This window comes from Haematobia irritans, chromosome 5 (assembly GCF_050003625.1).
Source record: "Haematobia irritans isolate KBUSLIRL chromosome 5, ASM5000362v1, whole genome shotgun sequence".
Lineage (NCBI taxonomy): Eukaryota > Metazoa > Arthropoda > Insecta > Diptera > Muscidae > Haematobia > Haematobia irritans.
The window spans coordinates 152,381,835-152,409,167 of NC_134401.1; the positions used below are offsets into that span (position 1 = coordinate 152,381,835).

Below are 27,333 nucleotides of genomic sequence, written 5' to 3' on the forward strand. Positions count from 1 at the left end.
TAGGGTTTTTGTAATCGATATGTGAAATGGCGATGAAACGTGGCATCATCATTTCAATCCAAAGTCCACCAATACATCGAATTGTCTTTGTAAAGCTTCCGAATTGTGTCCGCATTTGCTACAGCATCCTGTAGGTTGGCAAAGAAACCCAAACAATTGCAATGGAAAAAATCTAGCTTTTTCAAACAGAGCACGGGTTACTTTTTACCCTTGTTGTGTCATCGCAGTAATTTTATAGTCATATTATTCTCCGAACGCCATGATTAACATCCTGAAGATGAAGCTGAGGCCTTTGTGAAGTAACAAAGAACTAGTAGTAGGAAAATTATATTGAAATACTGGCGTTATGATGTAACCACTCTTGGATGGACTTTGTTGTGTGTTTCTCTTTGTCGAAGATGTTTTCCCACGAAATTTCTCAATTTATTTCTTTTTGCTAGTAATATAGTTATAGTCTAGTTTTGCAGCGGTGGATTATCCCACCTCAGTAATGCTGGTGACATTTCTGAGGGTTTCAAAGCTTCTCTAAGTGGTTTCACTGCAATGTGGAACGCCGTTCGGACTCGGCTATAAAAAGGAGGTCCCTTGTCATTGAGCTTAGCATGGAAAGGGTGGTTAAAATTTCAAGGGCCGATGTTGATTTTGAATAAAACACAAACTATTTAGGAAATTATTGTAATTTTATTTTATTATGATATATTGGTATTACTCAATTATGTATGGAACAAAATATCGGCCAAATGGGCGCCACCTTCATCCGATGGTCCAAATTTTCGATGACGCTGAGGCATAATGGAGGTTCTATGCCGTTAATGTGCCGAATTATCTCATCCTTTAGCTCTTGAATTGTTGCTGACTTATCGACGTACACCTTTTCTTTCAAAGAACCCAAAGACAAATATCCAACGGTGTCAAATCACATGATCTTGGCGGCCAATTGACATCGCCATTACGTGAGATAACACGGCCATTGAATTTGTTGCGCAAAAGAGCAATTGTTTCGTTAGCTGTGTGGCATGTGGCACCGTCCTGCTGAAACCACATATCGTCCACATCCATATCTTCCAATTCGGGCCATAAAAAGTTCGTTATCATCTCACGATAGCGAACACCATTCACAGTAACTGCCAGACCGGCCTCATTTTGGAAAAATACGGCCCGATGATGCCGCCAGCCCATAAACCGCACCAAACAGTCACTCTTTGTGGGCGCATTGTTTTTTCGACAATCACTCTTGGATTCTCATTTGCCCAAATGCGGCAATTCTGTTTATTGACGAATCCACTGAGGTGAAAATGTGCCTCATCACTGAAGATGATTTTCTTCGAAAATTGATCATCCACTGTTGCCATTTCTTGGAACCATTCTGCCCATTCACGACGTCCATCGTTCAAATTGAAGTCTGAAATAGAGAAATGTCAAATAAAATTCGGAAAAAAACTTGGCGTTTAGGTGTGGTTCACATTCAACACCCTTTAGTAATATAGTTAGGTTAGGGTAGTGGCGGCCCTTTATTTCAGGCTCATTTAAACTATTCAGTCCATTGTGATTCTATTTTGTAACTGAGAGCTGCCCTATTTCGTATGATAAGGGAAATCCTTCCTACCATGCTACCAGGATCTTAATTACAGGAGATTATAATATAATTCGTAATCGTTGACCACAACTGCATAGAACCGAGATCAGACTCTTCCTGGTGCTTGCGTCACTTTCCCATTTTATAAGCATAGACAAACTTGCTTAGACTAAGGATTCGCTGGTTATTCTTATATCTTAACCCCACATCCTTCATACATCCATAGGGAAATCCGACCCGCTGAAATATATATAAAGTTGGTAGACTTCTACCAAAAATGGTAGATTTTTTACTGTTTTTGACAAAATTTTCTACAGAAATAAAATTTTGACAAAATTTTCTATAGAAATAAAATTTTGACAAAATTTTCTATAGAAATAAAATTTCCACAAAATTTTCTATAGAAATAAAATTTCCACAAAATTTTTTATAGAAATAAAATTTCCACAAAATTTTCTATAGAAATAAAATTTTGACAAAATTCTATAGAAAAAAACGTTGACAAAATTTTCTATAGAAATAAAATTTTGAGAAAATTTGCTAAATAAAATTTTGAGAAAATTTCCTATAGATATAAAATTTTGAGAAAATTTTCTATAGTAATAAAATTTTGAGAAAATTGTCTATAGTAATAAAATTTTGAGAGCATTGTCTATAGTAATGAAATTTTGAGAAAATTTTCCATAAAAATAAAATTTTGACAACATTTTCTATACAAGTAAAATTTCGACAATTTTTTTTTTGAAGTTTTTGGTAGATTATTTTTGGCTCGAGTGGAAATATCGCCCGCCTTGCATACACAAGGTCGTGGGTTCGATTCCTGCTTCGACCGAACACCAAATAGTTTTTCAGCGGTGGATTATCCCACCTCAGTAATGCTGGTGAAATTTTTTCAAAGCTTCTCTAAGTGATTTCACTGCAATGTGGAACGTCGTTCGGACTCGGCTATAAAAGGAGGTCCCTTGTCATTGAGCTTAACATGGAATCGGACAGCACTCAGTGATGAGAGAGAAGTTCACCAATGTGGTATCACAATGGACTAAGTGAGCCTGATATATCGGGCTGCCACCTAACCTAAACTTAATTGTTTTCTGACTATATAACGTAGATATTCTTGATAACTATGTCCGACTGTCTGTCGTATTCACGCTACAGCCTTCAATAAGGACCCAATCGTGCTGAAATTTAGCGCAGATGCTTTCTTTGTTTGCAAGCAGGTCAAATTCGAAGATGGGCTATATCGGTCCATGTTTATGATATAGCCCTCTTATAAACAGACCACCCGATTTTGGGTCTTGAGCATATAGACACAGTCATTTTTATCCGATTTGCCTGAAATTGTAAGTCTAGAGGTAAAGGGTGATTCTTTTGAGGTTAGGATTTTCATTCATTAGTATTTGACAGATCACGTGGGATTTCAGACATGGTGTCAAAGAGAAAGATGCTCAGTATGCTTTGACATTTCATCATGAATAGACTTACTAACGAGCAACGCTTGCAAATCATTGAATTTTATTACCAAAATCAGTGGCAGAAAATCCGCTTTTTTATCGACAAATTTTGTTCAGCGATGAGGCTCATTTCTGGTTGAATGGCTACGTAAATAAGCAAAATTGCCGCATTTGGAGTGAAGAGCAACCAGAAGCCGTTCAAGAACTGCCCATGCATCCCGAAAAATGCACTGTTTGGTGTGGTTTGTACGCTGGTGGAATCATTGGACCGTATTTTTTCAAAGATGCTGTTGGACGCAACGTTACGGTGAATGGCGATCGCTATCGTTCGATGCTAACAAACTTTTTGTTGCCAAAAATGGAAGAACTGAACTTGGTTGACATGTGGTTTCAACAAGATGGCGCTACATGCCACACAGCTCGCGATTCTATGGCCATTTTGAGGGAAAACTTCGGAGAACAATTCATCTCAAGAAATGGACCGGTAAGTTGGCCACCAAGATCATGCGATTTGACGCCTTTAGACTATTTTTTGTGGGGCTACGTCAAGTCTAAAGTCTACAGAAATAAGCCAGCAACTATTCCAGCTTTGGAAGACAACATTCCCGAAGAAATTCGGGCTATTCCGGCCGAAATGCTCGAAAAAGTTGCCCAAAATTGGACTTTCCGAATGGACCACCTAAGACGCAGCCGCGGTCAACATTTAAATGAAATTATCTTCAAAAAGTAAATGTCATGGACCAATCTAACGTTTCAAATAAAGAACCGATGAGATTTTGCAAATTTTATGCGTTTTTTTTTTTTTAAAAAGTTATCAAGCTCTTAACAAATCACCCTTTATTATAGCACCATATACAAGTGTGTGTGTGAATATGTCCAAGTTTTGGTATAGAACCCACATAGCCCGATTTAACATCTTGGACTTTTGGACAGGGCGATTTTTATTCGATCAGCCTGAAATTTGAAATTAAGGTATATTTTAGGCCCACACATTAGTATTTCGCATATGGTGTGAATCGGTCCATGTTTCGGTATAGCCCCCATATAGCCCGATCTTCCGATTTGACTTCTTGGACTTCTAAGACACCGCAATTTTTATCCGATTTGCCAGAAATTTGAAATCAAGAGGTATTTTAGGTCCATATTCAAGTGTGCCGAAGATACCTATTTCGATATAGCGCCCATATAGCCTGATTTCCCGATGCTTTGTTGGGGTTCTGGACATCCCAATTATTATCCGATTTGCCCGAAATACGAAATTAGAGGTATTTTGGGTCAGTAAATAGGCGTGGCGATTATGGTGTGAGCCGGTCCATGTTTCGGTATAGCCCCTATATAGCCCGATCTTCCTATTTGACTTCTAGGGGTTCTGGACATACCAATTTTTATCCGATTTGCTTGTAATTCAAAATTTATAGGTATTTTGGGTCAGTAAATAGATGTGGCGAATATGCTGTGAACCGGTCCATGCCCCGTAAAGCCCGATCTCCAAATTTGACATCTGGGACCACAATTTTTTTTTGGATATCCCAATTTTTATTTTGCCTGATTTGCCTGAAATTTAAGATCTAGAGGTATTTTAGGTCCATAGACAAGTGTGCCGAATATTGTGTGTATTGCTCAATTTTTCGGTATAGTTCCCTTTTAATCCGATTTTCCGATTTGACTCCTTGGACTTTTAGACACAGCAATTTTTATCTGATTTGCCTGAAATTTGAAATCAAAAGGTATTTTAGATCCACACATTAGTATTCCGCATATGGTGTGAATCGGTCCATATGTTGGTATAGCCCCCATATAGCCCGACCTTCCGATTTGACTTCTTAGGGTTCTGGACATTTGAATGTTTATCCGATTTGTCTGTAATTCAAAATTTAAAATTGGGTCATTAACATTAGCGTAGCTAGACAATTTTCCTAGGGGGGGCTATAGCCCCCCTAGTTAAAAATTTATAGACTGAACTTATAGGTTCAATTATTGTTTTATTTCATAAAAAAGAATACAAAAATAGACATCAAAATAATACATAATAAAGCAACTAAAAGTAGTTCCACACTTTTCCCAGCAAAAAAATTGGGATTTGTTTTAAAGGCACAACTTTAAAAGCACTTCCAAAAATGTCCTCACAAAGAAGTTAATTATATTAACTACACAGGAAGTTTTTTACTTCAGTTTTTTCATATTTTAATGCGTAATTTTTGTTTTCTTTTTTCAAATAGTTTAAAAAAAGAGTAAGAATAAATAAAATGGTAAAAATTATTCAAATTTTGCCACAAAAATGCTAATCCATTATAGAAAAATCGATAATTTTTGAAAATATTCAAACAAGCGTTAGAATGCATTAAAAATCATAAAAAAAATATAAAAATTATTATAAATTAATGTTTCTTGAAGCTCGAGGTCTTTATAAATATTTATATAATTCTAACAAAAGTTCGACCAAAAATCAAATAAAAAACGAATAAATAAAAATTATTTATTTTGGAAAATATCACACAACGATATGGATCACACCGTAAGAAGTGATGCAAATTTATTGCAACGGCTGTTGAAACGGTGGACATTCGTTCTATGACGAGTTCCTATTACATTCCGCCAATTTTGCACCACTTCCGGACCCAAAAAGAAAATTGTCACTTCTTTTTTGGCGACGCTTTTTTGCAGCATTATTAAGATATTAATTTATGAAAGCATAGTTTTAATACCAATTACTATTTTTTAATTAAGATGACTAAACCAGACTAAACAATATAATAAAGGAGCTTTACAGCCTGTTTATGTATGTCGAATGAGCTCTGTGGATCGACTAAAATGGAAACAAACAGCTGAATTTATAACCAAAAAACATGCATTTCAGTCGATCGATTGAACTCGTTCGACATACAGAAACAGGCTGTTAGTTATTCAACTAAACCATAAGTTCAATCACAGCTCTATTTCATAAATACCAGACTTCAAACATTGCCATCGGCAACTGCTACCACAACCCAAGTAATTCGATTGTGCATGAAAGTCTTTAGCGGAACTTTGTGCGGTTGTATATACTTGTTTAATTTTTATAAAAATGTAAAATCGTAAATAGGTTTTCAAATTCTGGGGGGGGCTAAATTTTTTCTGGGGGGTCTAAGCCCCCTCCCCAGAGGCCTTCCTACGCTTATGGTCATTAAATAGGTGTGAAGAATATAGTGTGAACCGGTCCATGCCCCCATACAGCACGATCTCCCGATTTGACTTCTGGGAATTCTGGCGAATGTGGGAATCTAGAGGTATTTTAGTTCGTAAATAGGTGTGGCGGATCGGTCCATGTTTTGGATATATGTGTTTGCTTGGGAGAGTATCTATCACAAATCCCCCTCAAAAATCTGTATATTTTCAAGTAACCCGCTACGACGAAGAGTTTTCAAAAGAAACTAGAGTCGAAGTTCTCCATAATGAATCTGGACGGTATCAGAAAATTACTTCATTATGTAGAAAATTCATTATACTGAAATTATTTCAAAATACAAAAAATGGGAAGGAAAAACCAGAGTTTTTGAAATTTGTTCATTATAGAGAGAGCTTCATTGTATAGACGTTCACTGTAGAAAAGTTTGACTGTATTATGTTTCAATCATGCTGGTGGGTATTTAAGATCCGAACTTAAGGTCGTATATATTTGTTTCAATGGTTTGTTTGAATTTTTATACCCTCCACCATAGAATGGGGGTATATTAACATCGAAATATTGCTCTAAGACCCCATAAAGTATATATATTCTGGGTCGTGGTGAAATTCTGAGTCGATCTGAGCATGTCCGTCCGTCCGTCCGTCTGTTGAAATCACGCTAACTTCCGAACGAAACAAGCTATCGACTTGAAACTTTGCACAAGTAGTTGTTATTGATGTAGGTCGGATGGTATTGCAAATGGGCCATATCGGTCCACTTTTACGTATAGCCCCCATATAAACGGACCCCCAAATTTGGCTTGCGAGGTCTCTAAGAGAAGCAAATTTCATCCGATCCGGCTGAAATTTAGTACATGGTGTTAGTATATGGTATCTAACAACCATGCAAAAATTGGTCCATATCGGTCTACTGTTACGTATAGCACCCACATAAACGGACCCCCAAATTTGGCTTGGCATTGCTCTAAGAGAAGCAAATTTCATCCGATCCGGCTGAAAATTGGTACATGGTGTTGGTATATGGTCTCTAACAACCATGCAAACATTGGTCCACATCGGTCCATAATTATATATAGCCCCAATATAAACCGATCCCCCCATTTGGCTTGCGGAGCCTCTAAGAGAAGCAAATTTCATCCGATCCGGCTGAAGTTTGGTACATGGTGTTGGTATATGTTCTCTAATGACCATGCAAAAATTGGTCCACATCGGACCATACTTATATATAGCCCCCATATAAACCGTTCCCCAGATTTGACCTCTGGAGCCTCTTAGAGGAGCAAAAATCATCCGATCCGATTGAAATTTGGTACGTGGTGTTAGCATATTGTCCCTAACAACCATGCTAAAATTGGTACATATCGGTCCATAATTATATATAGCCCCCACATAAGCCGATCCCCAGATTTGACCTCCGGAGCCTCTTAGAGGAGCAAAATTCATCCGATCCGGTTGAAATTTGGTACGTGGTGTTAGCATATTGTCCCTAACAACCATGCCAAAATTGGTACATATCGGTCCATAATTATATATAGCCCCCATATAAACCGTTCCCCAGATTTGATCTCCGGAGCCTCTTGGAGGAACAAAATTCATCCGATCCGGTTGAAATTTGCAACGTGGTGTTAGTATAAGGCCGCCAATAACCATGCCAATTTTAGTCCATATTGGTCTATAGTTATATATAGCCGATCTACAATCACACAAAAATTGGTCCATATCGGTTCATCATGGTTGCCACTCGAGCCAAAAATAACCAACCAAAATTTTATTTTTTATAGAAAACATTGTCAAATGTTATTTCTATAGAAAATTTTGTCAACATTTTATTTCTATAGAAAATTTTTTCCAAATTTTATTTCTATAGAAAATGTTGTCAAAATTTTATTTCTATAGAAACTTTAAACTTAATTATATACGTATTTAATCGGCCTCTTTTAGTTTAATATATACCACGTATGGACTATGTATATATTATGGTGTTAGGCCGTTTTAAGATACCTTGCCATAGGCAAGTGTTACCGCAACTCAAGTAATTCGATTGTGGATGACAGTCTTCAGTAGAAGTTTCTACGATATCCATGGTGGAGGGTACATAAGCTTCGGCCTGTCCGAACTTACGGCCGTATATACTTGTTTAATTTATTTTTATATCACAAAAAAAAAGTAAACTACATTATGGGAAAATGAACTATTTAGTGCGAAAATTGAACTAAATTGTATTTCAAATTTTGACATTTTTGGATTTTTAATTACCATTAACGAAACGCATTTTTCTCGAAAACCAAAATCGAACTAAAAATAAAGAAAAAATCTTAGGCGCCAGATCATTCCCATTTTAACCACGCTGTTGTTCATTCTTACTATTTTTGAGAAGTGTACGAAAAACTTCTTCTGTTTTAGTTAGTATTGAACTAATTTGTTTGTCTTTGAAATTTTACTGTCATTTAGTTCATAAAATTTTTAAGACATACTTGGAATAAAGAAAAAATCGTTGGGCAGGGGAAAATTTCTTACAAAATTTTAAAAATAAACTAAAATTAAATAAAATTTTTTTAGTTAATTAAGTTTTAAACTTCAGTCAAATTTTTTGATTTGATTTTTTATACCCACCACCATAGAATGGTGACGGGGGTATAATAAGTTTGTCATTCTTGATCAGGGAGAAATTCTAAGACGATATAACGATGTCCGTCTGTCTGTCTGTCTGTCTGTCTGTCTGTTGTAATCACGCTACAGTCTTCAATAATGAAGCAATCGTGCTAAAATTTTGCACAAACTCGTCCTTTGTCTGCAGGCAGGTCAAGTTCGAAGATGGGCTATATCGGTCCAGGTTTTGATATAGTCCCCATATAAACCGACCTCCCGATTTGGAGTCTTGGGCTTATAGAAATCGTAGTTTTTATCCAATTTGCCTGAAATTTGAAATCTAGAGGTATTTTATGACCATAAAGAGGTGTGCCAAAAATGATGAGTATCGGTCAATGTTTTGGTATAGCTCCCATATAGACCGATCTCCCGATTTTACTTCTTGGGCTTATAGAAACCGCAGTTTTTATTCAATTTACCTGAAATTGGAAATCTAGAGGTATTGTAGGACCACAAATACGTGTGCCAAAAATTGTGAGTATCGGTCCATGTTTTGGTATGGTCCCCATATAAAACGACCTCCCGATTTGGGGTCTTGGGCTTATAAAAACCGTAGATTTCATCCAATTTGTCTGAAATTGGAAATCTAGAGGTATTTGAGGACCATAAAGAGGTGTGCCGAAAATGGTGAGTATCGGTCCATATTTTGGTATAGCCCCCATATAGACCGATTTCCCGATTTTACTTCTTGGGCTTCTAGTATCCGAAGTTTTTATCCTATTTGCCTGAAATTGGAAATCTAGAGGTATTTTCGGGTCATAAAGAGGTGTGCCGAAAACGGTGAGTATCGGTCCATATTTTAGTATAGCCCCCAAATGAACGATCTCCCGATTTAACTCCTTGGGTTTCTAGAAATCGTACTTTTTATCTGATTTGCCTGAAATTGTAAATATTCTGGTATTTTAGGCTCACAAAAACGTGTATCGTATTAAGTTTTTATCGGTCCATTTGGTAATGCCTCCATATAGACCGACTTCACTTCGTGAGGGTGTAGAAGGCGCACTGATCATGAAAATTGCTTGAAACTCAATGTAAAATTTCCAGATTTTACTTCTACAGATTTAAGATTTCAAATCAAGACGTTATTTTATAATTTTCTTGCACACTTACAAGAGATGGTAATGATTCCTCTAAAACTCAAACAAAAACGGTTTTTATAAATCCAGAGTCTGATATAGTCCTCATAGGTGAAATCTTTAAATTTATCTTCGGGAAGTGTCCTCAAGTCCTCAAGCCCTCCTGAAATTTCAAAGGAAACCCTAATATTTGGTTCATGGTGGTGGGTATTTAAGATTCGGCCCGGCCGAACTTAGTGCTGTATATACTTGTTTTGTAATATTGTTTTCTGTGGAGAATTTTTAAAGATTTTCTTCAGCAGCGATTGAAATCCATTATAGAGTATAGATAGGCGTCTGGCCACGCTATTCCACATACATACATTATTAAACTGGCATGTGGATCAAGTCATTGAAAAAAATATCATTTGTTAAAACGTCCTGGTCGTATGAAATTCTATTTTTGTGGTTTATGACATTTGTTTATTTAGGACATTCTTTTTAGTAGAGTCTTTACATAGAATAAACCGCTTAACATTAAAATTAAATATAAAAAATATTAAAATAAAATAGGTAATATATATATGTGTATTTATATGTGTAGAGTTTTATTTACATTATTAAAATATAAAATAATGTATAGAAATCACATTTAACATTTTCATAAAATCTTTTCAAGACTTAAGGCTATTTGCTCCATTTAAAAACATACAGGGACACACACACATACACTCATGTAAAACTCATAATGTGCTTCCTTTAAAGGACATTATAATTGCTAAGTACAAGGACATACAAAAACAGGACATACATACACTTACAATACATCGATATGAAAAATTTCCTTATTGCTATATATATTTGTTGTGTATAGTTGATCTATAGATATATTGTCCACTATGGTTTTGTCGTAAACGAGAAAACGGCAAATGGAAAGACATAACAATAACGACGTCTGCCATTGAAGATATATATTTTTGTTTTCATAGTTGAAGTATTTACTATCACACCACTACCCATCCTTGTCATAACTTCTTCTTTGAACATCTTGTTGTTGCCCGCACACGTTGTTGTCCTTAAAATGAGGGGGATTCCTTATGCTCCAAACAGTTTAGGAATTTCCTTTCATCTTTATTTACAAAGGTTTTAGGTACGATGAATCATCACAGCATATTTGTTGCATGGGACTGTAATTTAAAACAGAAATATTATTGGAATTTCTAAACAGAATTTCTAAGCAAGACTTTAGTATCTTTTAAATTAGGAAACTGGGAAAGAAACGATATATAAATTGATAGTAAACAAAGTTCGCTTTAGATTTTTAAATTATACTTTAATAAATTCAATTTAAAATCTTGTATAAAGATACAAATGAAAATTTGTAGTTCCATCTAAACTAAATAAAGTTTGCTTTTGACCTTCCCTTAAGGATTTTATTATTGATTCCGAGCCAAAGATGCGGCTTTTTTTAAATAAAGACATTTTTTTAGCGACCTATCTGGACTTAAATCTAGGACCTATCTGGACTTAAATCTAGGATTCAGCATCTCATTTATCAAAGTTTCATTCTTTTTTCACGGTAAATTAATAAAGCTATTCACGTACAAACAAATGCCAGTTTATAAATCCAAAGATTTATAAACTACATTGAAGTGTCCGTTAATTAAAAAAAAATAACCAAAGATCCTCAAAAAAAGTCTTAGCCTATATTTTAAGCATTTTATTTTAAATCGACGATTTTATAAAAGGATGATTTGCTTAAATCAAAAATGTGTATCTTTACTGTAAGGAAAATGCAAATGCCTTTATTCAAACGTAAGGATATTCTAAATTTAATAACAAAATTTTTGGAAGCAAAGAATATAAACTTTATTTTAATTTAAATTTCATTATTTCAAAAAAAAATTGTTCTTAATAGTTTGTAAAGTGCGCATCCTAAAATTTAGGTTGCGTAATATTTAATATCACGTAAATATTTTATTCAGTGTACCTATTGTCATTGCATCTACATAAAAATGTGATCACATGAAATAAGTTGTAAAGGTTTCTTATATACAATTTATCACATGCGATAAATTTTCTATATGAAGAATATTTATTTTCTCTATGTGGGCATTACGAAAAAAATGGCAATTATATTAGCACGTAATAAATAAATAAATTTTCTTTTATATATTAAATGTTTTTTTATTATATAATTTTTTATAGAAATAAAATTTTTATAAAACTTTCTATAGAATTAAAATTTTGACAAAATTTTCTATAGAAATAAAATTTTGACAAAATTTTCAATAGAAAAAAAAATTGACAAAATTTTCTATAGAAATATGATTTTGAAAAAATTTTCTATAGAAATAAAATTTTGACAAAATTTTCTAAAGAAATACAATTTTGACAAAATTTTCTATAGAAATACAATTTTGACAAAATTTTATATAGAAATAACATTTTAACAAAATATTCTATAGAAATAAATTTTTGACAAATTTTTCTATAGAAATAAAATTTTGACAAAATTTTCTATAGAAATGAAATGTTGACACAATTTTCTACAGAAATAAAATTTTGACAAAATTTTATATAGAAATAGAATTTTGACAAAATTTCATATAGAATTAAAATTTTGACAAAATATTCTATAGAAATAAAATTTTATCAAAATAACATGTTGACAAAATTTTCTATAGAAATAGAATTTTGACAAAATTTTCTATAAAAATAACATGTTGACTAAATTTTCTATAGAAATAGAATTTTGACAAAATTTTCTATAGAAATAACATGTTGACAAAATTTTCTATAGAAATAGAATTTTGACAAAATTTTTTATAGAAATAGAATTTAGACAATTTTTTTATGGAAATAAAATGTTGACAAAATTTTCTATAGAAATAGAATTTTGACAATATTTTCTATAGAAATAAAATTTTGACAAAATTTACTATAGAAACAGAATTTTGACAAAATTTTCTATAGAAATAAAATTTTGACAAAATTTTCTATAGAAATAAAATTTTGACAAAATTTTCTATAGAAATAAATTTTTTATAGAAATAACATGTTGACAAAATTTTCTATAGAAATACAATTTTGACAAAATTTTCTATAGAAATAAAATTTTGACAAAATTTTCTATAGAAATAACATGTTGACAAAATTTTCTATAGAAATAAAATTGTGACAAAATTTTCTACAGAAATAGAATTTTGACAAAATTTTCTATAGAAATAGAATTTTGACAAAATTTTCTAATGAAATAGAATTTTGACAAAATTTTATATAGAAATACAATTTTGACAAAATTTCATATAGAATTAAAATTTTGACAAAATATTCTATAGAAATAAAATTTTGTCAAAATAACATGTTGACAAAATTTTCTATAGAAATAGAATTTTGACAAAATTTTCTATAAAAATAACATGTTGACTACATTTTCTATAGAAATAGAATTTTGACAAAATTTTCTATAGAAATAACATGTTGACAAAATTTTCTATAGAAATAACATGTTGACAAAATTTTCTATAGAAATAGAATTTAGACAATTTTTTATGGAAATAAAATTTTGACAAAATTTTCTATAGAAATAAAATTTTGACAAAATTTACTATAGAAACAGAATTTTGACAAAATTTTCTATAGAAATAGAATTTTGACAAAATTTTCTATAAAAATAACATGTTGACTAAATTTTCTATAGAAATAGAATTTTGACAAAATTTTCTACAGAAATAACATGTTGACAAAATTTTCTATAGAAATAGAATTTTGACAATATTTTCTATAGAAATAAAATTTTGACAAAATTTTCTATAGAAATAAAATTTTGACAAAATTTACTATAGGAACAGAATTTTGACAAAATTTTCTATAGAAATAAAATTTTGACAAAATTTTCTATAGAAATAAATTTTTTATAGAAATAACATTTGACAAAATTTTCTATAGAAATAAAATTTTGACAAAATTTTCTATTGAAATAAAATTTTGACAAAATTTTCTATAGAAATAACATGTTGACTAAATTTTCTATAGAAATAGAATTTTGACAAAATTTTCTACAGAAATAACATGTTGACAAAATTTTCTATAGAAATAGAATTTTGACAATATTTTCTATAGAAATAAAATTTTGACAAAATTTTCTATAGAAATAAAATTTTGACAAAATTTACTATAGGAACAGAATTTTGACAAAATTTTCTAGAGAAATAAAATTTTGACAAAATTTTCTATATAAATAGAATTTCGACAAAATTTTCTAATGAAATAGAATTTTGACAATATTTTCTATAGAAATAAAATTTTGACAAAATTTTCTATAGAAATAAAATTTTGACAAAATTTTCTATAGAAATAACATGTTGACTAAATTTTTTATAGAAATAAAATTTTGTTGCTTAAAGAACAAAACCAACAATAACAAAACAAAACAAATGAAATAAAATTTTGACAAAATTTTCTATAGAAATAGAATTTTGACAAAATTTTCTAATGAAATAGAATTTTGACAAAATTTTCTAATGAAATAGAATTTTGACAATATGTTCTATAGAAATAAAATTTTGACAAAATTTTCTATAGAAATAACATTTTGACAATTTTTTTATAGAAATAAAATGTTGACAAAATTTTCTATAGAAATAACATGTTGACAAATTTTTCTATAGAAACAAAATTTTGAAAATTTTTCTATAGAAATAAAATTTTGACAAATTTTTCTATAGAAATAAAAAATTTTCTGTAGAAATAAAATTTTGACAAAATTTTCTATAGAAATAAAATTTTGACAACATTTTCTATAGAAATAAAATTTTCACAAAATTTTCTATAGAATTAAAATTTTGATACAATTTTCTATAAAAAAAAAAATTGACAAAATTTTCTATAGAAAAAAAATTTTGACAAAATTTTCTATATAAATAAAATTTTCTATAGTAATAGAATTTTGACAAAATTTTCTATAGTAATAGAATTTTGACAAAATTTTCTATAGATATAAAATTTTGACAAAATTTTCTATAGAATTAAAGTTTTGACAAAATTTTTATTTCTATAGAACATTTTACCAAAATTTTACTTCTAAAGAAAATTTTGACAAAATTTTCTATCGAAATAAAATGTTGCCACAATTTTCTATAGAAATAAAATTTTGACAAAATTTTCTATAGAAATAGAATTTTTACAAAATTTTCTATAAAAATAACATGTTGACTAAATTTTCTATAGAAATAGAATTTTGACAAAATTTTCTACAGAAATAACATGTTGACAAAATTTTCTATAGAAATAGAATTTTGACAATATTTTCTATAGAAATAAAATTTTGACAAAATTTTCTATAGAAATAAAATTTTGACAAAATTTTCTATAGAAATAAATTTTTTATAGAAATAACATTTGACAAAATTTTCTATAGAAATAAAATGTTGACAAAATTTTCTATTGAAATAAAATTTTGACAAAATTTTCTATAGAAATAACATGTTGACAAAATTTTCTAGAGAAATAAAATTTTGACAAAATTTTCTACAGAAATAGAATTTTGACAAAATTTTCTATAGAAATAGAATTTCGACAAAATTTTCTAATGAAATAGAATTTTGACAATATTTTCTATAGAAATAAAATTTTGACAAAATTTTCTATAGAAATAAAATTTTGACAAAATTTTCTATAGAAATAACATGTTGACTAAATTTTTTATAGAAATAAAATTTTGACAAAATTTTCTATAGAAATAGAATTTTGACAAAATTTTCTAATGAAATAGAATTTTGACAAAATTTTCTAATGAAATAGAATTTTGACAAAATTTTCTAATGAAATAGAATTTTGACAATATGTTCTATGGAAATAAAATTTTGACAAAATTTTCTATAGAAATAACATTTTGACAATTTTTTTATAGAAATAAAATGTTGACAAAATTTTCTATAGAAATAACATGTTGACAAATTTTTCTATAGAAACAAAATTTTGAAAATTTTTCTATAGAAATAAAATTTTGACAAATTTTTCTGTAGAAATAAAATTTTGACAAAATTTTCTATAGAAATAAAATTTTGACATTTTCTATAAAAATAAAATTTTCACAAAATTTTCTATAGAATTAAAATTTTGATAAAATTTTCTATAAAAAAAAAAATTGACAAAATTTTCTATAGAAAAAAAAATTTTGACAAAATTTTCTATATAAATAAAATTTTCTATAGTAATAGAATTTTGACAACATTTTCTATAGTAATAGAATTTTGACAAAATTTTCTATAGATGTAAAATTTTGACAAAATTTTCTATAGATATAAAATTTTGACAAAATTTTCTATAGAATTAAAGTTTTGACAAAATTTTTATTTCTATAGAACATTTTACCAAAATTTTACTTCTAAAGAAAATTTTGACAAAATTTTCTATCGAAATAAAATGTTGACACAATTTTCTATAGAAATAAAATTTTGACAAAATTTTCTTTAGAAAAAAAATTTTTGACAAAATTTTCTATATAAATAAAATTTTGATAAAATTTTCTATAGTAATAGAATTTAGACAAAATTTTCTATAGACATAAAATTTTGACTAAATTTTCTATATAAATAAAATTTTGACAAAATTTTCTATAGTAATAAAATTTTTACAATATTTTCTATAGAAATAAAATTCCTTTGGCAACCGTGGATTTATTGCAATCTCAATAGTTTCTTAACGGAAACTTTCTTGCATGGTAACTACATTTTCTGTTTCCTCTCTCCTATATAAAACAATCCTATAACACCCACATCTTGTGATGATGGGTATAAAAAGTGACATTGCATCTACGTTGGTTTAAAAATATAGATTTAAATAACATTATAGTAACGAGATTTTTACCTACCTTTCTTCCTGTTTACACAAATCATTTTCTATCTCATCTCTCCCACAATTGTTATCCTTTTGATCGTTTGAGTTTTGAGTTTCCTGCGGTGAATGCATTGATGATTGTGCACTTGTCTGTAGCTGAAGCTGCATTTCATTTAACTTTTTTATGATTTCATTGAAAGTTGGTCTTTCACTTGGTGTACTATACCAGCAGGAGCTCATTAAATCATAACTGAAAGTTAAACATATTCACATTAGAGAATATCAATATTGTTTTAACATGGCTATGAGCAAAATCTCTTTTGTTTGAGGGTGACCATGAATTTGCTTAGGCTATGTTTATAAAGAATATTAAAATTAAATAAAAAAAAAATTAAATTGATTAGATTAAGTTAGTCTTGGGACTTGCTTAATTAAAATTAAATGTCAAACAAACAATTACAAACGTTGCAACATTTTTCGCTAAAAATAATAAAAAAAATATTATTATTTAATTTTAGCTATTTAGGCCTAACTTAGTTTTGAAATAAAACTCTTTTATTTCATATTCTCCCCACATTTCTCCACTATTTGTTTAATAATTTTTATTTCATTTAATTTAAAATGTTTTTTTGTCATTCTAAAATAATTTAATATACCTTCATTTAATGTAATTTAAATTAAATTTATTTACTAAAAAAGATAATGTATTTAAATTTAATCTAATCTAAAGTTAAACTTAAACTTAGTTATTTAACTTAAATTTAAATTAAATTTTATGTAAGTATTACTAATAATATTTTGTGCAAGTGTAACATATATATGAACTGGTGACTTAAGTTTGTAAACATAACCTTAGCGATAGGCGATACATTTGTCCGTGACAAACAAATACAATAAACTTTCCTCTTTTCGTGTTTTGGAGCATATTGGATGTAAATATAGCATAATTTAATAATAACTTTTTATTTTTTTAATTTAATAATTTTAATTTTTAATAGTAAACATTGTATCCACGTGGCTAGGCATCAATGCCTTACAATTTTTGTATCTTCTGCAACATCACTATCACTATGATTATGTTTACATACCAATCTATATTTGGAAAAATTTTAATTATGATTATCGTATGAATACTTACAACTCCGGACCACAATTTTTTGGTTTCTCCATGCGATAGCCAGTTTTGAGTAAATGTAGTAAACGATTCGTTGGTATTGAGGGATATGGTGTGGCTCCCAAAGTTATAATTTCATAAAGCAATATGCCATAAGACCATCTAAAAAATATGAACGTTTGTAAATGAGTAATGGATATTTACTTTCAATGATATCCCAGCAAAAAAATGGAAGTTGTTAATCACCATTTTCGATATGGTCCTAGAATACCTCTAGATTTCAATTTTAAGGCAAATTGGATAAAAACTACGGATTCTAGAAGCCCAAGAAGTAAAATCGGGAGATCGGTCTATATGGGGTCTATATCAAAACATGGACCGATACTCACCATTTTCGGCACACCTCCTTAAGGTCCTAGAATACCTCTAGATTTCCGATTTGAGGCAAATTGGGAAAAAATTACAGATTCTAGAAGACCAAGAAATAAAATCGGGAGATCGGTCTATATGGTGGCTATATCAAAACATGAACCAGACGGCATACGTCTTTAAGGTTCTAGACTACCTGTAGATTTCAAATTTCAGGTAAATTGGATTAAAACTACGGATTCTAGAAGCCCAATAAGTAAAATCGGGAGGCAAGTCGGATAGAAAATACACTTTCTAGACGCCCAAGAGGCAAAATCGGAAAATCGGTCCATATGGGGGCTATACCAAAACATGGACCAATAGGCACCATTTTCGGTACACTCTTTGATGGTCCTAAAATACCTATAGATTTCCAATTTCAGGCAAATTGGATAAAAACTACAGTTTTTATAAGGCCAAGACCCCAAATCGGGAGGTCGGTTTATATGGGGACTATATCAAAACTTGGACCGATATAGCCAATCTTCGAACTTGACCTGCTTGCAAACAAAAGACGAATCTGTGCCAAATTTCAGGACGCCATTATCGAAGGCTGTAGCGTGATTACAACAGACAGACGGACATGCTTATATCGTCTTAGAATTTCTCCCTGATCAAGAATATATGTATACTTTATATAGTCGGAAATCGATATTTCGATGTGTTACAAACGGAATGACAAACTTATTATACCCCCGTCACCATTCTATGGTGGTGGGTATAAAAATTGCCGTTAGTGAGTCTTAAACCAGCGATCTTGGGGATCCAGACTTTGGAAGCTCTTTTTTTGCTGGGATATTAAGTGGTTAGAATTTAGCACATAATAAACTCATAAAAAAATTTGTTAATGTTGGAAAATAATACAAATTTTTAATAACATATTTTTTTAGAGAAATCTCCAAAATGCGATAAAGGCAACATTTATCTAATGCACCGAAAAAAAAGTTTACTATTTCTTATGAAAAATGAACTAACCCATAGTAAGAATGACCATGATTTGGCGCCAAAGATTTTTTTCCTCTAGATAACTTCATGATTTTCTTATAAATTAGTTCATGTATTGCATCCTATTTTAGTTCATTATTTCTATGCTGTGGGAAGAATATACTTAAATTTATTCAAAATATTCCTGCTATCCGGAAAAATGAACAATTTTTTGGGCAACCTGTATTAAGAAATTGGTTTGAAATAAACTGTTTGTCAGTACAATTTTCAAAAAAGTAGAGAAATTGAGAAATCGAAGGTACAACAAGCCTGTATACAACTAAGAAAATTTTCGTACAAAACAAGTCAATTTTCTATAACCACCAGTATTTTATTTCAAAAAATTATTATTATATTACACAAAACTTTGGCTTATGATATACAATAAAGGAAATATTTTTATTCGTACGTTGGATGCAGTTACTTGTCGGTAGTTCATGCTTCTTCATAAGAGTAATATTCTATGTTATTAGGACTAAACTAATTAATTTAAATTTCCATGTTTTCTATCCGTATGAAAGATATATGTGGCACAAGTTGCTATATTCATTGAATTGTTGTCCAATTTCATCGATTTTGGCTAACTTTTGTTGGGCGGTTTTGTGTTATAAGCATCTGAAATTGCAAAGTTATACAAAATATAAGAAAAATATCAAATTCTATCGTTCATATTGATTTTTAACTTACAAGAGTATTTCCTAGAGCCAATAAGGATATCATTAAATTAGCATTAAACAGTAAGAATATTCAAAAAATTACCATTGCAATACCTGTCTACCTGACATTGAAAATAATTATTTGTAATAAATTGAAATTTTGGTTTTATTAAAAACGGACAAAATACCGTTTATAGAAAAACTTACCACATTGAAAAATCCATCCAGTAGGTACATTATTGGAATCATATCCATAGACTAATGGGACGTTTTTGAAATTATTCTCTGCATATATTTGAAATAAAAAAATATTAGAAAATTAGACATAATTTCCACTTGTCAGTATAGCATTTAGTATTTAAAGTGGATATTAAGTTCGAGTTTAGCGGCTAAAATCGCAATTTTCATGATAAGTTTTCTTTAATAATCCATTATAAAAAATAATCTTTATAAAAAAAAATTGGTCTGGGCTATTCTCCATCAAGTTATATTTAAATTTGTATCGAAGACGTATAATTTCATACTTTTCTTAGTGATTTATTTTTAATTTTAGCGGCTAAACTCGAACTTAGTACTCACTCACCTGTACACCCAGAAAAAAGTGCCTTCGAAACTAAAGGAAAAAAATTTCATCAATATAGTTTATCCATTTTATTTCCATTAAGGTAAATTTTTGTGAAAAATAATAAAATTTACTCGTTTCAGTAAAAAAATCCTAAACTGTAAGCAGTTAGGAATAGTTCATTAACTAGAATAAGGCATGGAATTTTACTCATACTATTTTCTTCGCTGGGTATAAGAATTTACTACTGAAAAAGAAAATTTTATTCACCGATAACAAAGCATTCGTAAAAATAAACAAAAACCGAACTAAAACCAAGTTTCCTCAAAATTAGTAAAATTTCTTATAAAATGATAATTGCGACTTCCTTTATAATAGAAAGTTTTTCATACATACGAACAACACTTGGCATAGAAAAATATTTTAGTTCATTCGTACTAAGAAGTATGCAATCCTTTCAAAACTTAAGGAAACACACTTGTTAGAATATAGGAAATTTTCCTAAATTTCTATTGTCTACCTGTAATCGATTTGCGCGTCGGTTGTTTTTTTAGTTGGAATCGCGTTGTTTTGGTATACGGAGAGATTGTTAAAAAATAATATGGTAAAATAATATAATAAATAACAAATAAAATATATAAAATATTTGTTATTTTAAATTAGTGAGAAAAATTTTCGTTTTTTTAAATAAATCTATCAATGTTCGTGATAGTGTATAAAGAAAGAAAACACCAGCAGAATAACAACCCTTTCATTTGTCTTCATTTTGGAATCTTCAATTATCAGGTAATATTCAGTGACGCTAACCTTTTGCAACAAAAATGTTTTATGATTTTTTATATTTGTAGGTATTGAAATTGTAAAAGGAGGACAAAATCGTTAGGCAGCAACTTATTAAAAGTGAAAAGTACAAGAAGAAGAAAAAGTGAGTTTTACAGTTGATAATATCACACGGAATTGGAAATAGTGGAATAATAAACTAATATTTCAAAGAGATTCGATGCTGTTGATTCTTAATAAATATATTCAATATATTAATAAAACATGTCTTTTATTGAAGATAAAATTGCTTATAGAAATAAATAAAATTGTATTTAAAAACGAAGGTAAGCAGTTCTAATTATGAAGTAAAAGTTTTACCACAAATGTGTAAGATTTGTCGAAATGAATGAAAACATTTCAATAAAATCATTCCATATATGAATTCAAATTAGTTAAATTTTTTCATTCTGTAGTATAGTGGTATATAAATATAGGAAAATGTTAACTAATATATGGAATGCATTATTCCTAATTTCCACGAAAATCACATCGTTCAAACAAATAAAAATGTCTTTGGCGCTATACGAAGTTCAACTTTCTTCACAATGAGTTCATTTTAACTTAAAGAAGGGGTAACTTTTTTCTGGGTGTAGGAATTGCTGTAACAAAAAAAAATATAGATTCAAAAAACTGGTTGCATCTCCAACCTGTGATCCAGATGTAGAATAAATATAGATCATCCTACTACCACTCATGCTGTATATTTTGGTTTTTTTTTTTTTTATCAATAAAAAACGTTTTTGATTTCTCTATGTTAACATCACATCATTCACTTCTCAGTTTCTAAAATATTTCGAAATAAATGCATTTTCATTAATAAACACCAATACCGCATGTACAATTTTGCAAAATTAAATCCACGTGTGCACTTCATAAATACATCAACAGAACTGAATGCAGCAATAAAACTCAAAGACACAAATAGTCATAAAGGATACATACCTGCCGTAAAGAAAAACAACTCCACACACACACGATCTATTTCTGATCTCGCTATTGCTAGAAAACAACTCGCACCACAAAAGATACCAACAACACACAAAGGAACATTCCATTGTCTCTAGAATCAAAACAACCAACAACAGCATAAATGACGCAATAACAAACACAAACAACCATACGAGATATACACAAAATGTCTCTAAAAACTCCCTCACATGATGCAATGATTTCAATAATATCTTCTCACTTCATTTTCCAGAAGTTGGAATTCTATCTATAAGTTAACGTAAAATATATACCAAATTTATGAGGAATCTATAAAAAATGATATACACCCGTCAAGGATTATATTAACTACTTTTTATTCTACTTTATCTAAAATTTTCAATGTGAGGAAAAACACTCCAACTTATAATAAAAAGGGAAATAATCTGTAGGTAGCCATCATACGAATCGGTAATGTCGTTAAGTTAATTTTTACTACATAATTTTTTTTCCAAACAAAATTTTTTCTTAGTAAATTGTCCACATTTCGTAGTAAGATTTTTATATTGCCCATGTATTTTTATAATAGAATCAACGATGCATTAACTACTGTGTTGGAAATTCATTTAAGGAAAAATCCTTCCCATTTCGTAGTTAGTGAACTAAAAAACATTTACTGAATTTTTATAAGTTTTCCTTTAGCTAAGTTAATTTTCGTTGTGGTTACGAAAAATGAACTATATTACAGTAAATTTGTTGAACTATGTGGAAGTTAAAATGGTCCTTAAATTTACAAGACACTTTTTTTCTGTGTGGTGATTCTTTTTCTCCAAAAAAAGTGCTATATTCACATGGTGCTGTACTATTTTATTGAATGTCCTTAATCCTACATTTTATACGCTGCCAAATTTCCAGATCTCCAAAATAAGAATATCTCAAAAACCTTGAAAAAATCCCATGTTTGGGGAAAATCTCCTAATTTGGTAATCGTGCTCAGGAGGCGATTTTGGGTACGGTAGAATTGAATATATTTCTTTGGGTGTAGGCAATAAACTTCTAACGATTTCAAAAGGTTTAACATCTACTGATCTACTACAAATCTCATTGCGTATAGCATTATACTCGTAATATGGTGATTGAAAACAAATAAATTTTATTATTTAGTTTCATAATATCAAATATAAATATCAACAATGCAAATATTCAATTGTATTTAAATGAAAAGTTATGTCAACTGTATCCGAACACTGAAGGTTATTTGCGTAAATAGAATTTTCCATAATCAAATGAGAATTTGGAGCTTTAACATGGGCGAAATGCTGAGAGCAACTAGGGAGTAAAAAGTTTAAAATAGTATCGAAATTATACCATATTGTTTTAACATCATAGGAAAAGTTTGGCTCATACACTGCAAAAAAAAAAACATTGACCTAATATGAATGATTATGTAACCTTAGTTGTAGGACACGCAATTTACACAATATTAAGGACGTATTTTTTTTAAATAATAAAATTTTAAATGAAAGAAAATTTATAATCTTCTTTTATACCGTCCACCCACCATAAAATGGGGGTATATTAACTTTGTCATTCCGTTTGAAACACATCGAAATATTGGACTAAGACCCCATAAAGTATATATATTCTGGGTCGTGGTGAAATTCTGAGTCGATCTAGCGATGTCCGTCCATCTATCAGGTCCATCCGTCTGTGGAAATCACGCTAACTAACGAACGAAACAAGCTATCGACTTGAAACTTGGCACAAGTAGTTATTTTTGCGGAGGCTCTAGGAGATGCAAATTTCATCCGATCAGGTTAATATTTGGTACGTTGTGTTAGTATATGGTCTCTACTATTCACGCAAAAATTGGTCCAAATCGGTACATAATTATATATAGCCCCCATATAAACCGATCCCCAGATTTTGCTTGCGGAACCTCTTCGAGAGGCAAATTTCATCCGATCCGGTTGAAATTCGGTACGTGGTGTTTATATATGGCCTGTAACACCCATGTAAAAATTGGTCCAAATCGGTCCATAATTATATATAGCCCCCATATAAACCGATCCCCAGATTTGACCACCGGAGCCTCTTGGAGGAGCAAATTTCATCCGATCCGGTTTAAATTCGGTACGTGGTGTTTATATATGGCCTGTAACACCCATGTAAAAATTGGTCCAAATCGGTCCATAAGTATGTTATATATAGCCCCATATAAACCGATTCCCAGATTTGACCACCGGAGCCTCTTGGAGGAGCAAATTTCATCCGATCCGGTTTAAATTCGGTACGTGGTATTTATATATGGCCTCTAACATCCGTGCAAAAATTGGTCCAATTCGGTCCATAATTATATATAGCCTCCATATAAACCGATCCCCAGATGTGACCACCAGAGCCTCTGGGAGGAGCAAATTTCATCCGATACGGTTGAAATTTGATACGTGGTATTTATATATGGCCTCTAATATCCGTGCAAAAATTGGTCAAAATCGGTCCATAATTATATATAGCCCCCATATAAACCGATCCCCAGATTTGACCACCGGAGCCTCTGGGAGGAGCAAATTTCATACGATCCGGTTGAAATTTGTTACTTGGTATAAGTAGGTATATGGTCTCTAACAAGCATGCAAAAATTGCTTCATATCGATCCATATAAACGGATCCTCAAATTTTACCTCCGGAGCCTCTGGCAGGAGCAAATATCATCCGATTCAGTTGAAATGTTATATGCAAAAATTAGTCCATATCGTTCCATAATTATATATAGCTCCCATATAAATCGATCCCCAGATTAGACCTCCGGAGCCTCTTGGAGGAGTAAATTTCATCCGATTCGGTTGAAATTTGGTACGTTGTGCAAGGATATGGCCGCTAACAACCATACCAAAATTGTTTCAAATTGGTCTATAGTTATATATAGCCCCCCCCAGATAAATATAATTATATGTAGCCCCCATATAAACCGATCCCCAGATTTGACCTCCGGAGTCTCTTGGAGGAGTAAATTTCATCCGATTCGGTTGAAATTTGGTACGTTGTGCAAGGATATGGCCGCTAACAACCATGCCAAAATTCTTTCAAATCGGTCTATAGTTATATATAGCCCCCAGATAAACCGACCCCCAATCAAACAAAAAGTGGTCCATATCAGTTCATAATTGTATATAGTTCCCATATAAACCGATCTCCAGATTTTGCTTGTGGAGCCTCTTGGAGGACCAAACATGGTTCATATCGACCCAATCACACAAAAATTGGTCAATATCGATTCACAATTGTATAAAGCCCCCATATTAAGCGATCCCCATATTTCACTTCTGGCTCTCTAATTACCACGCAACAGTTCATATCGGTTCGTAATTATTTATAGACTATATATATATATAGTCTAATCAAGAACTGACTTATATACATATTTAATCGCCCTTTTTTGTCTAATACATACCTCGTATGGATTAACTTACAATTTAGAACAAGATGTTGAAAAGTTTTAAGACACCTTGCAACGGTAAGTATTACCACAACGCAAGTAATTCGATTGTGGATGACAGTCTGGAGGGTACATAAGATTCGACCTGGATGAACTTACGACCGTATATACTTGTTATCTTTAAACTAAAGATTCAATATCTCAGTTAATTTAAGGATAAAGATATTTTAGACAGTTCTTTCTTTAATTTAAGGGAAATTTTCCTTATTTCATAGACATACGACTTTAAAGGAAGGAAGTAAATTTCATAGATTCATGTCCTAAAATTAAAGAAAACAATTCTTAAAGCAAAGATTATGAATTTTCTTTTAAATAAAATTTATTTTATTTTAAAGAAAATTTCCTTAATATTATGTAAATTGCATATAGCAACATTTAGTTTGCATTATCATTCAATACTTTTGCAGTGTATTCGCTGGGATGATAGAAAATGATTTTCTGTTTTCATTCTACGAAAATGATACTCTTCGAATCCTATATCAAATAAATATAAATAAAATACTAATAAAAATTTTCTACGCATGGATTTATTGATTCCAAGAATTTTTTATAATCGAAAGTGTTTACTGTGATAATGGTATTTCATAATCCGTTGGGTATTTTCAAGAGACAAGAGCTTATTCTTATATTTTATATATGTGGTCATGGTACTTACACATCACTTTGGGTGGTATAGACTTGATGGGTTAATGATTCCAATGCCAGCCATTTAATGGGTAACTTTCCATTACCTGTCTTTTTGTAAATATTTTCCTGGTAAATGTCTCGGCTGAGTCTAAAGGGAATAGATAAAAAAAAAAATACTTATAAATTAGGAAATTTAAAAGTCAGTCTTATACGTTCGTCAAAATCAGTTCAATTAAAAGCTGAAGGGATTTCCAATAAAATGTGTTATATTGATATTCAAGAAAAATTTTATATTTTACAAATATATGATTGGATACAAGTCATAGAAATCTTGGTCTGAGTGAAAATCTGAGTCGATCTAGCCATGTTCATCCGTGTCTGTCTGTTGAATAGGCGACCTTTTATTTAAGGTGTCATAGACACGGTTGCCACAATTGGTAGAAAAATTTTAGATTTTTTACTTTTTGGTAGATTGGTGAATTGTTGATGTTTTGGTAGATTTTGCAAAATATTCTCTACAACTAAGAGGTACTTAGCAAATTTTTATAGAAATAAAATTTTGACAAAATTTTCATTTGAAATCAAATTTTGACAAAATTTTCTATATAAATAAAATGTTGACAAAATTTTCAATAAAAATAAAATTTTAACAACATTTTCTATATAAATAAAATTTTGACATAATTTTTAATATAAATAAAATTTAGACAAAATTTTCTATTTTAATTTTTTTTCTATGGAAATAATAACAAAATAAAATTTTTTGTTTAGTAGTTTTTTTGGTAAAATTTTCTCCAAAATTTGGTCGATTATTTTTTGGCTCGAGTGGCAACCGTGGTCTTAGACCGACATTGGTTAATCGATTATAGAAATAAAATTTTGACTAAATTTTCTATAGATATTTGTTGTTTTGATGTCAGCTTTAAAACCATTGTGTTGACTAAACTACAGGAGTAGCTTATTTATTTATTTATTCAGTCATCAATACAAAGGAA

At 30.3% G+C, this 27,333-nt stretch overlaps 1 protein-coding gene and 1 long non-coding RNA gene across 3 annotated transcripts in view; one reads left to right on the forward strand and one right to left on the reverse strand.

The window, feature by feature from the left end:
- Window positions 1-10,477: 10,477 nt before the first annotated feature.
- tor (tyrosine protein kinase receptor torso) overlaps window positions 10,478-27,333 on the reverse strand; it is a 91,683-nt gene continuing 74,827 nt past the window's right edge. For both annotated transcript variants that reach the window (XM_075311121.1, XM_075311120.1), the window contains exons 14-17: window positions 26,367-26,486; window positions 17,878-18,015; window positions 16,774-16,989; window positions 10,478-11,083 (exon numbers count right to left, since the gene is read on the reverse strand). In XM_075311121.1, coding sequence (XP_075167236.1) covers window positions 11,032-11,083; window positions 16,774-16,989; window positions 17,878-18,015; window positions 26,367-26,486 — 526 coding nt within the window. In that variant the 3' untranslated portion in view covers window positions 10,478-11,031. The remainder of the gene's footprint in view (window positions 11,084-16,773; window positions 16,990-17,877; window positions 18,016-26,366; window positions 26,487-27,333) is intronic.
- Window positions 21,141-21,506, forward strand: LOC142239339 (uncharacterized). The gene is made up of 2 exons (XR_012722997.1): window positions 21,141-21,249; window positions 21,312-21,506. It is a non-coding gene; the product is annotated as an uncharacterized LOC142239339 (long non-coding RNA).